The following is a 16037-nucleotide window of genomic DNA, read 5'->3' as shown; positions in this document are numbered from 1 at the left end:
ACTGCTTGCGCAGTTGTCGCAGTGAATCCTCGATCCTTCAAGGTTCTTATGGCGTCCGCTATATTTAAGAGGCGTGCGATTCGCCATTCCAGGTATATGTTAAGCCGAAGGGGTGCATCCATCTCTATTTTATGTTCTCTTTTCTAAGAAATGCAGTCCCCTCTTTCAGTTCCTGTCTATTTTGGAGTGTGGCTTGAGACAGGTCCGCGTATACAGATATCTCCTGGTTTTCCCAAGTCCATCTCATTTCCTTCCGTGCAGCTCCCGCTGTTCGTTCTTTTATGCTATAGTCATGGAAGCATCCTATAATGTCTCTTGGTTGCCCATTACCTGCTGCTCTCAAGGCTCTACAAGCCCTATCTAGTTTATGGTTGCCTGCTGGGCCCCCTCACGTTCTGGGGAAGCTTCCAGCAAGAATGCACAGGACCTGCGGATGGTATCGGTGCAGTCAGCGATTTCCTTCGATTCATGAAATCCTCTGAAACGTACGTTTCCTCTTCTGGCCCTATTTTCCAGATCAGCCAACTTGGCCCGCACACTCAGATTTTCTTCCTGTAGTTCAGAATAGGCCTCGTGAAGCCGTTTGCTGGTTTCTGCTTGTGCATCCATTCGAGTGTCTGTCATCCACCCTTTGCCCCAGTGCAGCTAATTCTTCGTGGAACTCGCCCAGCATTTCTTGTGTTTCGGTCTTGCTGGAGGCTGCAGAACCAGTCTCGAAATTCTGCTCTTGTAGGCGCCTCCTCCGAGGTTATATTAAAGGCGTCCTCTGAGGGTTCTCTGGCCGGCAGTCTCGTCCCCTCGGTCTCCCATCTTCCGGTATGAAAACCATTGGAAATCTACCATTTTTTGTTTTGCAGCCATCGCCCAAGCGTTCAGACCTGGTTCGTGTGCATTTCGGCAATATTAAATTTCTTTCTCGCTCCCATTTTTTATTTTTGTAGAAAATTAACTGCGGAGCTCATGGCTCAGGCAGCCATCAAGCCCGATGATGTCACTTCCTCCTCTACAGCCTCATTAATTTTAACTATTTTGTTAATAAAATAAATTCCCCAAGTGTTTTTTGCCCTGGCTCTCTGTCTTGATTAGATTGTAAGCTCTATTGAAATGGGATGCGTCACTTAATCAACCGGCATGTGAGCCATGGAAGTAACTGGAAATGGGAGCCAGGTTACTGGCCAGGACCCCAAACTCTTCCTGCCCTGATGTTTATTTGATTGATTGTATTTTGATCGTCTCCTAATTTGAAAGAAACATCTTAAAGCGATGTGCAGTCGGACATTGAAATGTCTAACTCTATGTTAGGATTTAGCACTACTGCTACTATTTATCATGTTTAAAGCACTACTAGGTGTACCCAGCACTGTATAGACGCACACAGGAGACGGTCCCTGCTCCAGGGAGCTTACAGTCTAATCAAGGCAAACATGCACAACAAACCAGAATATTGAAGAAGCGTCTCAGAGAGAACTTAGGATTTAAAAGCAGCAGCAAGAAGGCGAGGTTTTTTTTTAATTTTCTTATTTATACATTTTCAAAATTCCCAAGATTGATCTTGATACAGAAATACAGAGAATAGGATACATTTTCTCACAAGTAATTCTCCAGTCAGTTCCTTATTCCTTTCTCTAATATAAAGTCCTCATATAAGGGGGAGCGAAACTTCCCCAACCTAAGGAAAAAATGTTTTAAGCAAAGAAATTCCTCAATAGAACGACAGCGGCCGTTTCCATCGATGGGGCACTCGGTGCATTTGGACGGGACACTGCTGGTATCGCAGGAGCTTCCCCTATTAAGAACTGTGGTAATTGTGCTGGGTCAGAAAATCCCTCCCTGTTCTTGTTATCTGTTAAAATGTTAAATGTTAAAATGTTAAATGTATTTATATTGTTATTTAAAATGTTATTTGTTACAATGTAAGCCACCCACGTGGCGACAGTTTTATTTCACTGTACACCGGTGTGATATGTATTTTATACAGGAACGTCGGTTTATAAAAACTAAAAATAAATAAATAAATAAATAAATATTTTACCTTGGAAACAAAAGCCCCTCCAGTCTGTAAGAGCTGCGGCCTCAGTAGCAGAAAAGCTTTCCTCCTCTTCTGAGTCTGGCGTGAGACGCCTGGGAATCCTCTGACTTTCCATCCCAGGAACAATCCTTCCTGTGCCTAAATCACAGTCTCATTCCCCAGCCTTTATCCGCTTCAAGGGCTAAATAAGAACATAAGAACATAAGAACCTGCCATACTGGGTCAGACCAAGGGTCCATCAAGCCCAGCATCCTGTTTCCAACAGAGGCCAAACCAGGCCACAAGAACCTGGCAAGTACCCAAACACTAAGAAGATCCCAAGCTACTGATGCAATTAATAGCAGTGGCTATTCCCTAAGTAAACGTGATTAATAGCCGTTAATTGACTTCTCCACCAAGAACTTATCCAATCCTTTTTTGAACCCAGCTACACTAACTGCACTAACCACATCCTCTGGCAACAAATTCCAGAGCTTTATTGTGCGTTGAGTAAAAAAGAACTTTCTCCGATTAGTTTTAAATGTGCCCCATGCTAACTTAATGGAGAGCCACCTATTCCTTCTATTATCCGAAAGAGTAAATAACCGATTCGCATCTACTCGTTCAAGACCTCTCATGATTTTAAACACCTCTATCATATCCCCCCTCAGTCGTCTCTTGAAAAGTGGTGGAGAAAGACACAGATAAGGGCAACTTGCCTGATGATCACGAGGAAGGGAGAGAAAAGAAAGACATGAGGAGCTGCAGAGTGAGGGGAGGGAGAGAAGCTTGAGCTGTAGGTGGAAGTGGACAGAGAGCCAGTGTAGCGACCTGAGAAGATCACAGCGAGGTTAAAGAAAGAGAAGTCATGCAGCTGAATGTGGAAGAGATTGCAGGGGAGAAAAACGATTCAAAGAGCGAGTTACAGAAGTCTAAGCAGGAGGAGATAAGAGAGGGAGGAGGGTTTTGGTGGCAGGCTCGAGGAGGAAGGGAGAGATTTAAGCAGAGTTATAGAGGAGGAACGGACTCACTTTAGCAGTGTTTTGGATGTGCAGAAGGAGGGAACGGCATCAAAGATGACCCAAGGTTAGGGGCTGAGCAGTCAGGAGGATGAGAGCACAGCGAGCCCTCCTGATGTGACAGAATCAGATGTTCCTGAGGTTCTGGGTAATGCTCTGTTAGATCCTGGGTTTTATTATTCACTGATTTATCCAGGCAGAGACGTTAGATATTCTCTGTCCTGGGATTAGATTTGTAAACCCCGAGGTCCAGGGAGGAAACTGACTCCAGGGGAACAAGTCTGGCAGTTCCTGGGGATGAGGGGTCCTGGTGTCCTCTCTTCCATGATAAAATGTTAAGAGATTAAAGCCGCTGAGCCCCTCCTCGTGTCCCTGAGTGTTTCTGGTTTGTGTTTCAGGTGCGGGTGACGTTTGAGGACATCGCTGTCTCTTTCTCCCAGGAGGAGTGGGAGTATTTGGATGAAGGGCAGAAGGAGCTTTACAGGGAGGTGATGAAGGAGAATTATGAGACCCTGAGCTCTCTAGTTCTAGGTAAGGATTGCATTATCTGCATTTCTAGTTTACACAGAGGATGTTTTACAAACATCATTGGGTCAGCGCCTCACAGTAAATGTGCACACAGCCCTGGATTTCCCCCCTCTCTTGTGTAGGGAACAGGAAGGGCGGGATTGAGGCAGACAGAGCTGGGCTGAACCCCCTGATAAGAAATTGGCAGCTGATCACTGATGCTGTAAGAATGAAGCAGCCCGGTGTATCCCCAGAGCCCTCCCTCTCCTGCGGCATGGAGTATCTCCTTCTCTTTTCTGGGCCACTCTCCCACTCCCCACTCCAGCAATAGCAATTTGGATCTCCCTCCCGGGATCTCAGATTCTGTCTGCAGGTAGTGGAACCTCCTCTTCTCTCCTTCCTACCTCTCCCCTCCTCCCGATCCCCGATCCTCGTCTCTGAAATCCCTCTTACTCCATCCTCCCCTCTTCTCCTTCCTCCTCTTCCCCCATCCTAGATTTCCAAACCTCCCCCTCTTTTTCAAACTTTCTAATCTCCTGTCCTTAATCCTCTCTCCTTATTCTCACCCCATCCCTGGCCTTCTCATACTCCTTCCCTCTCCCTCCCATCCCTGAGATCTCCTCCCTGTGCTGATACCTGAGATCCCTTTTCCTCAACCAGTAAAAGTGAGAGAATTTCTACAGACACAAGTAAGATTGGGAAACCTGTTTTATTGTCTCAATATATTATAAGATTACTGGGGCTCCGGGAATCATTACGTCGCATCTGAACATCACCCAAAGCAGGAAGAGAGGCTACAGGCAGCAAAGGAGGGGCAAGGATACTCACAGCACGGGGGCAATCACTGCAGCCCCGGCGCCATCAATGGGGCAGGTAGCAAGGGAGATAAACCTGAAGCACCAGGAGAAGAAAAGTGGTGGTGGGGATTTCCCAGATCCCCTCTGAATAAGAACATAGGACACTGCCATGCTGGGTCAGACCAAGGGTCCATCAAGCCCAACATCCTGTTTCCAACAGAGGCCAAACCAGGCCACAAGAACCTGGCAAGTACCCAAACACCAAGAAGATCCCATGCTACTGATGCAATTAATAACAGTGGCTATTCCCTAAGTAAACTTGATTAATTGCCGTTAATGGACTTCTCCTCCAAGAACTTATCCAAACCTTTTTTGAGCCCAGCTACACTAACTGCACTCACCACATCCTCTGGCAACAAATTCCAGAGCTTTATTGTGCGTTGAGTGAAAAAGAATAATCTATAATCACTGCTGAAGAGCCCTGCCTACCCGTGCTCCCATTGCTCTTTCATTTTTCCCTAATAGTGAGGAATCCCTAATTCTGGAATTCCTCAAGAGGGAAATGTAGAGACAAGACCTGACCCTTGTAACAGTTTTGCAACGACCTATGACCTTTTGAGGCATAAGGACTGCAACACTTGGAAACTTGTACTGTTCTTGTTCCTTTGCAGCAACTCAGGGAAACCTGGGATGTGGCAGAGGGCGGGTGCATGTGCCTGTGAATCACCGTGACCCCAAAGTTTTGTTTTATCTGTGGGAACCGTGCCTGAGAGCACCAAAGGGGAAACAGATGGGAGAAGTTAAGCTATTTGTAGAACAAAGGAAAATGTGTGTCCTGGGGGTCAGAAGGATGACTGCTGACTGCATGCGGAGGGCTTGAGGTCAGAGAGAGAGAAACACCTGTATATAAGGGGTGGTTGGAGCCCTGGACACTGGGAGAAGGCCTGCACTCTCTCAGCAGGTACATTGCGTTGTACCCTTCTCCCCAGGAAGACGACCATTCTTACAGTTATACTGGAATACTTATAACCTATTTACATAGAATGAAACTTATGCTTGCTGTTGTGATTCAATACTAATAAAAGATGAATTATCTGTAAAATTCTAAAAAGAACAAGTCTTCCTGTGAGATTCCTGAGACTTGTATTACAGAAAAGGGATCCAGGAGAGAAGCCTCCCCCGAAGGTTTAGCCACAGCAAGCAGTCTGATGTAAAAATAAAGATAATTAGGGAACTGAAACCCTTTGGAAGAAGGAACAGTATGGCTGAGGCTAAACAATTGTACAGCTTAAAGGCAGCGGGTGCAGGAGGCCGAAAGCGGTGGTGTCTGTACTCACCGGTAAGGGCTGAGCTCAGGTAAGTTTAAAAAAATACAAATAATAAAAAATGTAGTGATAACAGAGGGCTCTGCAGGACTTCCTCCGGTCTCCGTGCTTGGTGCGCCGTTCCGGCGTTTGTTCCTGCTCCCGTTGGTGTTAGGGGAACTTGGCAGGTTGGGCGGCACCGGTGGGCTAGGCCCCACTGCAAGGCTTGTTTCTTGCAAGCCGCATGGAAGGCCGCGGCTGCAGTTTTGCCCGCTTTTGTGCCTGCTTTACTGCCCTCTAGTGCAACGTTGGTGCTTCCAGTGCGTCTGGCTCTGCACACGTGCTGTGTGCCCAGTTCTGGAAGCGACGTTTGCACGCACAAGGTTTTCCGTTTGGTGGTGCGCACAGTTTGGGGCGGATTTTAAAAGCCCTGCTTGCTTAAATCCGCCCGGATTTACGCGAGCAGGGCCTTGCGCACCGGTGCACCTATGTTCCATAGGCCTACCGGCGCGCGCAGAGCCCCGGGACTCGCGTAAGTCCCGGGGTTTTTCGAGCGGGGTGGGGGCGGATCGGCGCGGCGTTTTGGGGGTGGGATGTGGCGTTTTGGGGGAGGGTCCGGGGGCATGGTTTCGGCCCGGGGCGGTCCGGGGGCGTGGCCGCGCCCTCCGGAACCGGCCCCAGTAGTAGATACGCGCGGCTACGCGCGTATCTACTAAAATCAAGCATACTTTTGTTGGCAGCTGGTGCGCCAACAAAAGTACGCGAAGGCGCACTTTCTTAAAATCTACCCCTTTGTGTGTGTGTTTGTGACACATACTATGGGTGCGCATACATTTTGTGCGCTTGCAAGTTTTCGGTGCGAGCTGGCTGGACGTACATTCTCCGTTGTCTGTGCACTGAATGCGCTGGTCAGTAAGAAACCTAAGTGCCTTTCTCTCTGTCCTGCCCGTTATATTCGGGCATCTCAGCCTGCTGTGTCCTCTGACCTGTGTCTGCGCTGTTTAGAGGCTCAGGGAGAGTTGTGTTCCTCTGATTTCGCTAAGCCTGGATCCTCCCAGCCTGAAGATGGTCTGGTTAAGGATCTGTCTGGAGCAACGCCGGATCTTGGAGCTCCCTTGACTGGTTCCTCTGCAGGGGATGGCGGTTCAGTGGGCCCTGCTCCAGTTCCTTCCGGGTTTGGCCTGGATCCGGCTGCTTTTTCTTGGGTGGAGTTTTTTTTCAGGGTTTGCAATCCTTTCTTCAGGCGCAGTCCTCAGCTTCGCCCAATCCTGTCAGGTCAGACCCTCACCCTCCCTCTTCCAGTTCTATGTTTAAGTGCTGGAGCTCGCCTCAGTTTGCTGCGGGTGTTCCCGACAGGAACCTGGATGGCACTGATGATGAGGCAGACCCTGGAACCGTATTGAACCATGTTGCCTTTTTTACATAGAGATGAACTGCCGGCCCTGATTTCCCAGACATTAAAGATGCCGAGTGTTCTTGGTGCGGATTCCATGTCTGAACCGATAGAAGAATCCTATTTGTCTTCCTTGCATAAAGCCTCTTGTTTTTTCCCTGTTATGGATGCCATTCAGGGGTAACTTGCTGGTGTGGTGGTTACTACCCTTAACCAACAAGCCTTCATACCGTTGATGCAACTCATTATTGCTCTCTGCTTTAACAGCAAGAGGAAAAGGGGACAGCACCCAACAAGCACACGACTGACTTTTACGGGCTGGGAAACCAAGCCTGGGGGTAACTTGCTGATGTGGCTGTTACTACCCTTAACTGATAAGCCTTATACTTGTGATGTAACTCCAACATTGCTCTCTGCTTCAACGCAAGGGATAACAAAGAATTGAACAACGAGGGCCCTGAGTTTAGCAGTTTGGGAAACTAAGTGTGGGGTAACTTGTATGCCACGGCAGTTGCCACCTCTTGATGATACCTTTATGGGGAAACCTGTATGGCGCGGCTGGTGCTACCATAAGCTTGCTGGGCAGCCTGGATGGATCATTTGGTCCTTTTCTGCCGTCATTTCTATGTTTCTATGATTGATCTTGAATGGGGCGCCGCAGAGGCAAATTTTAAAGGGTGTTGTACGTTGGAACGCCTGTATCTCCTGGATCCAGCGGCGAGAGAGCGTTTATTTTCCCAACATGGATGCGCTTGTCTGTGCCATCTCTAATCAGATGATTATCTCTGTGGCGGGAGGAGTGGCCTTGAAGGTAGAGCATGATAGGGGGATTGAGGCTATCCTTAAGCAGGCCTTTGAAGCAGTGGTGATGACTTTACAGATTGCTTCCTGTTGCGCCCTAGTGGCACGATCTTGTCTGCTCCTCTCTCAGGAAGTTGATGATTCTGGAGTGAATTCCAGAACGGTTATGGATCTCTCTGCCCTCTTTTTAGCAGATGCGGGCTGTGAATTGGTCCGTACCTCGGCCAGAGGAGTAGGTTCGGTGTCCTTGGTGAATGTGCGTCTCTGGAGGTTCTTTGGGAATGGTTCTCTGTTCCCACCACAGCGGTGATTTCTTTGATTTTGGTATTTCAGCAGGAAGGTTTGACTAAGGGGCTGGTGCTAAGTACGCTGAAGTTAGAAGTTGCAGCTTTGGCTTGGTATAGGGGTCGAGTTCAAGGGAGACCTTTTTTCATCGCATCCAGAAGGGTCTAGATTTTCTAAGGGTGTTAAGCCTGTTTGACTGCCACTGTGGACACTTGTATGCTTTAGGACCTGACCTTGGTGCTGACCTTCTTGGCAGGCCCCACATTTCTTCCTCTTCGGTAGCTTCCCGTTTCTGGTGCTTACACTGGACAGAGTACAGGTTAGGACTGTACCTTCCTTCATGTCCAAGGTGGTATCTGACTTTTTCTTTCACTCTGTCCATATTGTTGCCCTCGTTGGTTGGAGCGGTGGATGTGGCATCCCTTGGATGTGCGGAGACATCTGTTGCATTAACTTAGGGTTACTGAGGCCTTGCGGAGAACAGATCGTCTCTTCGTACTTCATGAGAAACAGCTTCTCGTCCCACAGTGGCAGTTTGGATTAAAGATGTGATCACAGCGGCTTAGGTGGATGTGGATCTGCCATTACCCAGGCTAATTAGGGCTCGTTCGACAGTGCTAACGGTATTTATTTATTTAGATTTATATTCCACTTTTTGCACTTTTTTCAGCACTTCAAAGTGGATTACATTTAGGAACTGGTACCTTGGACAGAGTTATAGTTTCTTTCTTGGTTGGAGATTTGCCTAGCAGTGACGTTGTCTTGGTTACATCCCTTCTCCAAGCATTATTGTATGGTGGTGAGGGTTCGAGAAGTTGCGTCTTTTGCCGGAGCGGTGTTGAGAACGTGAGCAGCCTCCTTCCTTACGAGGAAGTAGCTTTGGTACATCCCTCTTGTGGGGACTGGCCTGCCGGGATGCAGAGGAAGGTGAAATTACTACTTACCTGATAATTTCCTTTCCTCTCTGAGAGGCAGGCCAAGCCACAATCCTGCCCTGAGCTGCCTGTACAGGACTGTACTGATTTTTCTATTTGTCCTTTCTCAGGGACATTATTGGAGGTAGAATTCGTAGGCCTCTGCAGATCTTCGGGTCATCTAAGGGCCTTGTAAGTGTTTGCCTTCTTTGTCTGTTACGGCTTCTGCATTTCCTTCTCATCTGAGCCCAGTGCTTTGCTCGCTGGAAGAAAAAAAAGAAGTGAATGAGTGGGGGAGAAAGTGTTTTTAACTCCAGACTTACAGTTCTAGTGTTAATTAGTTGCCACAGTCGGCTTTTGCAGAATACTGGCACACTGACGTCAGTACAGGGCTATATGAGGGTGACATCAGCGAGTCAGTTGGTTTCTGTCTCCATCTGCTGGTAGGTGTGCATAACCCACTTATGTAGACAGGCTTGCTTGTCCTAGAGGAGAGAAAATTATCAGCTGAGTAGTAATTTCACCTTCCTGGGTTTTTGAATTCTGGATGTCTGACTCCTGTGTGGGAGTAGTGGGGTGGATATACAGGATGCTGCAAAGTTGGGGAAATTGGGTGTCTGAGTTACAGATCTTGTTCTACCAGAGCCCACTGTAACCCATTTATTCCTGGGTTTCTGAATCCGCTGGGAGAGGCAATCTGGATGTACAATCTATTTTGCCCTCTACTGTTGATGATTGCATCAAGTTAGGGATTGGTCTGCCTCACTCTAGCCTGCGAGCCTTGCAGACGCTCCAAACATCCACAGCCCGTTTAGTTATAAGAAGCTTTCCTTGGGATCATGCAACTCTACTGCTGTGTGAATTACTTCAGTTGCTGCTGTAGCAGTAGATTAAATTTAAAATTTTAACCCTTGTTTTTAGATCACTGAAGGTTAATGGTCCATGATTATTATTTTAACTTGTTATTATAATGTTTAGTTTGGCAGATCCACTATAAGCAGATTATAAATGTTATTAAATAAATAAAAAGATAAGCCCAGAGGAACCAGACCTATAGGAATCCTAAAGGAGGGACCTTTGTGATCTCCAAAGTTCCTGTATTGCATCAGCTTTCTTTCTGCATCCTACGCAGTATGGTAGAGAGAACTCATTGATTTTCTTAACTTCTCTGAATATTTCTATAGAGACAGCTTAGATACGTTTTCATAGGCATCACATAAAGCTTTCTGCTAAGTCATAGAATTCTTTAATATCAGAGATCCCATGTGTTGATTATTTGATCCTTCTGAACGTCTCATCTCAGGTTATTGGTAGCTTTCTATGCCATTGTCACTTACACATGATTAATTCCTTCTTTTTATATCCAGCAGACAATGAGGTCATACAGAAAGAGAAGAGGGAGGAGAATCGAGAAGAACACCCTATAGTATTAGCACTTACACCAAGACAATCAGGAAATGTCTGTGAGAATCTTGCCCAGAGGACTGAGGGGGGAGACATTAGCCAAAGACAGCAGGAATCAGAGAAGAAGGAGCAAGACTCTGCAGGAGACTCACCGGATGGAGTCACTGCTTGTGAGAGAAGTGACAGGGAGTTCACAGACATCCCTGAGCACCAGAGACATCTGAGAAGGGAGAATCCCTTCCAGAGTAATAATAGTGATCAAATAACTTCTGACTTCCAGCAGAAAGAGGAGGAAGGAAAGAAATCCTTTCACTGTGTCACCTGTTCGAAAAACTTTAATAGAAAGTGTCATTTTGTGTTGCACCAGAGAAATCACCCAGGAGCAAGACCTTTTCCATGCAAACAGAAGTTATCTCTGAAATTACACCAGAGAATCAACACTGAAGGGAGCACTTTCACTTGTATCGAATGCAAGAAAACCTTTTCTTGCAGGGAATCCTTATTAATACACCAAAGAACGCACACAGGTAAGAGACCCTCTCATTGCCCTCAAGATGGAGAATCTTACAGTTCTGAGTTCTCTTCATTACATCATCAGAAAATGGAGATTGAAGAGAGAACATTTTCATATTCTGAAAGTGGAGAAAACATTCAAATGCAAGACCTAATAATAAACCAAGCAATACAGAGAGAAGAATTATTCATTAGTACTGATGGTGACAGAAACTTCAATCGGAAAGGAAACTTCACAAGACAACGAAAATTCCAACCAGGAGAGAGAGCATTTTCAAGTAATGAATACAATAAAAGTTTATGTGAGGGGGAAGTCATTTTAAGAGGCAGAAAAAAACTTAATGGTGAAAGACCATTGTCTTGCATTCAGTCTGAAAAAAGCTTCCGTGGTAAGGCAGTTGACTCAGAACAGAAGAAAATCCCCAAAGTAGAAAGTCAATTTATATGCACTGAGTGTGGTAAAAGCTTCAGCCAGAAGTGCAAACTCATTATCCACCAGCGAATCCATACCGGAGAAAAAACATTTAAATGTATTGAATGTGGTAAAAGCTTCAGTTGGAAGAAATCTCTCATATTGCATCAGAGAATTCATACAGGAGAAAAACCTTTTGAATGTACTGAATGTGGTAAAAGCTTCAGTCAGAAGACATCTCTCGTATTGCATCAGAGAATTCATACAGGAGAAAAACCATTTGAATGTACTGAATGTGGTAAAAGCTTCAGTCAGAAGACATATCTCATGCAGCATCAAAGAGTCCATACAAGAGAGAAACCATTTAAATGTACTGAATGTGGTAAAGGCGTCAGTAGCCAAGCATCTCTTACATTGCATCACAGAATCCATACTGGACAGAAACCGTTTAAATGTACTGAATGTGGTGAAAGCTTTAATTGGAAGCCATCTTTCATGCGGCATCAGATAATCCATACTGGAGAGAAACCATTTAAATGTACTGAATGTGGTAAAAGCTTTTATCTGAAGCCATATCTCATTCAGCATCAGAGAGTCCATTCAGGAGAAAAACCATTTAAATGTCCTGAATGTGGTAAAAGCTTTATTCGGAAGACAAATCTCATGCAGCATCAGATAATCCATACTGGAGAAAAACCATATGAATGTAGTGAATGTGGTAAAAGCTTTTGTCAGATGCGATCGCTCATGCAGCATCAGATAATCCATACTGGAGAAAAACCATTTAAATGTACTGAATGTGGTAAAGGCTTCAGATCCAAGGCCTGTCTTACATTGCATCAGAGAATCCATACTGGAGAAAAACCATTTACATGTACTGAATGTGGTAAAAGATTCACTCGGGAGGCGCCTTTCATTTTGCATCAGAGAACACATACTGGAGAAAAACCCTTTAAATGTACTGAATGTGGTAAAAGCTTCAGTCAGAAGACATCTCTCATATTGCATCAGAGAATCCATACTGGAGAAAAACCATTTAAATGTACTGAATGTGGTAAAGGCTTTTGTCAGACGCGATCTCTCATGCAGCATCAGAGAACACATACTGGAGAAAAACCCTTTAAATGTACTGAATGTGGTAAAAGCTTCAGTCAGAAGACATCTCTCATATTGCATCAGAGAATCCATACTGGAGAAAAGCCATTTAAATGTCCTGAATGTGGTAAAAGCTTTAGTCGGAAGAGACATCTCATGCAGCATCAGAGAATCCATACTGGAGAAAAACCATTTAAATGTACTGAATGTGGTAAAGGCTTCCGCGACCAAACAGCTCTTACAGTGCACCAGAGAATCCATACTGGAGAGAAACCATTTAAATGCACTGAATGTGGTAAAGGCTTCAGATCCAAGGCATGTCTTACATTGCATCAGAGAATCCATACTGGAGAAAAACCATTTACATGTACTGAATGTGGTAAAAGATTCACTCGGGAGGCGCCTTTCATTTTGCATCAGAGAACACATACTGGAGAAAAACCCTTTAAATGTACTGAATGTGGTAAAAGCTTCAGTAAGAAGACATTTCTCATATTGCATCAGAGAATCCATACTGGAGAAAAACCATTTAAATGTACTGAATGTGGTAAAGGCTTTTGTCAGAAGCAATCTCTTATACAGCATCAGAGAATCCATACTGGAGAAAAACCATTTAAATGTACTGAATGTGGTAAAGGCTTCAGTGACCAAACATCTCTTTCATTGCATCACGGAATCCATACTGGAGAAAAACCATTTAAATGTACTGATTGTTGTAAAAGCTTTTATCGGAAGCGATCTCTTGTGCTGCATCAGAGAATCCATACTGAAGAAAAACGATTTAAATGTACTGAATGTGGGAAAGTCTTCAGTGACCAAACATCTCTTACATTGCATCAGAGAACGCATACTGGAGAGAAACAGTTTAAATGTACTGAATGTGGTAAAAGCTTTAATTGGAAGCCATCTTTCATGCGGCATCAGAGAATCCATACTGGAGAGAAACCATTTAAATGTACTGAATGTGGAAAAAGCTTCAGTGACCAAACATCTCTTACATTGCATCAGAGAATGCATACTGGAGAGAAACCATTTAAATGTCCTGAATGTGGTAAAAGCTTTATTCGGAAGACAAATCTCATGCAGCATCAGATAATCCATACTGGAGAAAAACCATATGAATGTAGTGAATGTGGTAAAAGCTTTTGTCAGATGCGATCGCTCATGCAGCATCAGATAATCCATACTGGAGAAAAACCATTTAAATGTACTGAATGTGGTAAAGGCTTCAGATCCAAGGCCTGTCTTACATTGCATCAGAGAATCCATACTGGAGAAAAACCATTTACATGTACTGAATGTGGTAAAAGATTCACTCGGGAGGCGCCTTTCATTTTGCATCAGAGAACACATACTGGAGAAAAACCCTTTAAATGTACTGAATGTGGTAAAAGCTTCAGTCAGAAGACATCTCTCATATTGCATCAGAGAATCCATACTGGAGAAAAACCATTTAAATGTACTGAATGTGGTAAAGGCTTTTGTCAGAAGCGATCTCTCATGCAGCATCAGAGAACACATACTGGAGAAAAACCCTTTAAATGTACTGAATGTGGTAAAAGCTTCAGTCAGAAGACATCTCTCATATTGCATCAGAGAATCCATACTGGAGAAAAGCCATTTAAATGTCCTGAATGTGGTAAAAGCTTTAGTCGGAAGAGACATCTCATGCAGCATCAGAGAATCCATACTGGAGAAAAACCATTTAAATGTACTGAATGTGGTAAAGGCTTCCGCGACCAAACAGCTCTTACAGTGCACCAGAGAATCCATACTGGAGAGAAACCATTTAAATGCACTGAATGTGGTAAAGGCTTCAGATCCAAGGCATGTCTTACATTGCATCAGAGAATCCATACTGGAGAAAAACCATTTACATGTACTGAATGTGGTAAAAGATTCACTCGGGAGGCGCCTTTCATTTTGCATCAGAGAACACATACTGGAGAAAAACCCTTTAAATGTACTGAATGTGGTAAAAGCTTCAGTAAGAAGACATTTCTCATATTGCATCAGAGAATCCATACTGGAGAAAAACCATTTAAATGTACTGAATGTGGTAAAGGCTTTTGTCAGAAGCAATCTCTTATACAGCATCAGAGAATCCATACTGGAGAAAAACCATTTAAATGTACTGAATGTGGTAAAGGCTTCAGTGACCAAACATCTCTTTCATTGCATCACGGAATCCATACTGGAGAAAAACCATTTAAATGTACTGATTGTTGTAAAAGCTTTTATCGGAAGCGATCTCTTGTGCTGCATCAGAGAATCCATACTGAAGAAAAACGATTTAAATGTACTGAATGTGGGAAAGTCTTCAGTGACCAAACATCTCTTACATTGCATCAGAGAACGCATACTGGAGAGAAACAGTTTAAATGTACTGAATGTGGTAAAAGCTTTAATTGGAAGCCATCTTTCATGCGGCATCAGAGAATCCATACTGGAGAGAAACCATTTAAATGTACTGAATGTGGAAAAAGCTTCAGTGACCAACCATCTCTTACATTGCATCAGAGAATGCATACTGGAGAGAAACTGTTTAAATGTACTGAATGTGGTAAAAGCTTTAATCGGAAGCCATCTTTCATGCGGCATCAGAGAATCCATACTGGAGAGAAACCATTTAAATGTACTGAATGTGGTAAAGACTTCAGTGACAAAAGATCTCTTACATTGCATCAGAGAACGCATACTGGAGAGAAACCGTTTAAATGTACTGAATGTGGTAAAAGCTTTAATTGGAAGCCATCTTTCATGCGGCATCAGAGAATCCATACTGGAGAGAAACCATTTAAATGTACTGAATGTGGGAAAGACTTCAGTGACAAAAGATCTCTTACATTGCATCAGAGAACGCATACTGGAGAGAAACCGTTTAAATGTACTGAATGTGGTAAAAGCTTTAGTCAAAAGCACTCTCTCATGCTGCATCAGAGAGTCCATACAGGAGAAAAACCTTTTAAATTTATTTAATGTAATAAAAGTTTTAGTCAGAAGACGTCTCTCATGCAGCATCAGAGAATCCATACTGGAGGAAATTCATTTAAATGTACTGAAGGTGGGGAAACAAGTCATTCTTGCAAATTGGACAGATAATTACCCCCCTAACTATGACAATTGGTTCCAGAAAATGATTCGCCTTTGCTCTATGGAGCACGCTATTATTAAGCCAGAGTCACCAAAGAGATCTGTGCAGACTAAGCTCATGTGGGCAGCGTTTACAAAATATTTAACTCCACGCATTGGAAATTATCGAGATCCATGGGCTTTGGAAAAGACGACATACAACTGCCAGATGATGCAATGAGCCTTCTTCACCAGCGGACAAGTTTATTACTCAGAGAACACGACATAAGGATCTTGGAATACTGGCATAAAGACATTTATACTTATTAATCCCGTGTACAGTGTGTGGGTAAAGGGGGGGAGGGGGGGAAATAGGGAGGGCTGGAGTTTTTTGAAGGGGGAGGTTAAAATTCTAGGTTTTGCTTGTTCAATATCATTCATTGTTGTATAACAGTACTTTTATTTCTTTGAGAGTTGTGCTTTGTAAATCTTTGAAAAACCTAATAAAGTTTA

General features: G+C 44.2%; 2 protein-coding genes across 4 annotated transcripts in view; both read left to right on the top strand.

Moving 5' to 3' along the window:
- The window catches only part of LOC115083556 (zinc finger protein 271-like), a 79878-nt gene that overhangs the window by 25389 nt on the left and 38452 nt on the right, over window positions 1-16037 (top strand). The window lies entirely within an intron of this gene.
- LOC115083555 (zinc finger protein 850-like) lies at window positions 3527-15560 on the top strand. The gene is made up of 2 exons (XM_029587444.1): window positions 3527-3558; window positions 10396-15560. The coding sequence occupies exon 2, from the start codon at window positions 11034-11036 to the stop codon at window positions 15429-15431; it is 4398 nt and encodes a 1465-aa protein (XP_029443304.1). The 5' UTR covers window positions 3527-3558; window positions 10396-11033; the 3' UTR covers window positions 15432-15560.

Source organism: Rhinatrema bivittatum, chromosome 2, assembly GCF_901001135.1.
Source record: "Rhinatrema bivittatum chromosome 2, aRhiBiv1.1, whole genome shotgun sequence".
Lineage (NCBI taxonomy): Eukaryota > Metazoa > Chordata > Amphibia > Gymnophiona > Rhinatrematidae > Rhinatrema > Rhinatrema bivittatum.
Note: the sequence above shows the minus strand (reverse complement) of the source record. Positions and strands in the feature narration are given on the sequence as shown.

Excerpts from the sequence above, each read along its gene's own strand:
- LOC115083555 (XM_029587444.1), top strand. The coding sequence starts at position 11,034 with ATGGAGATTGAAGAGAGAACATTTTCATATTCTGAAAGTGGAGAAAAC.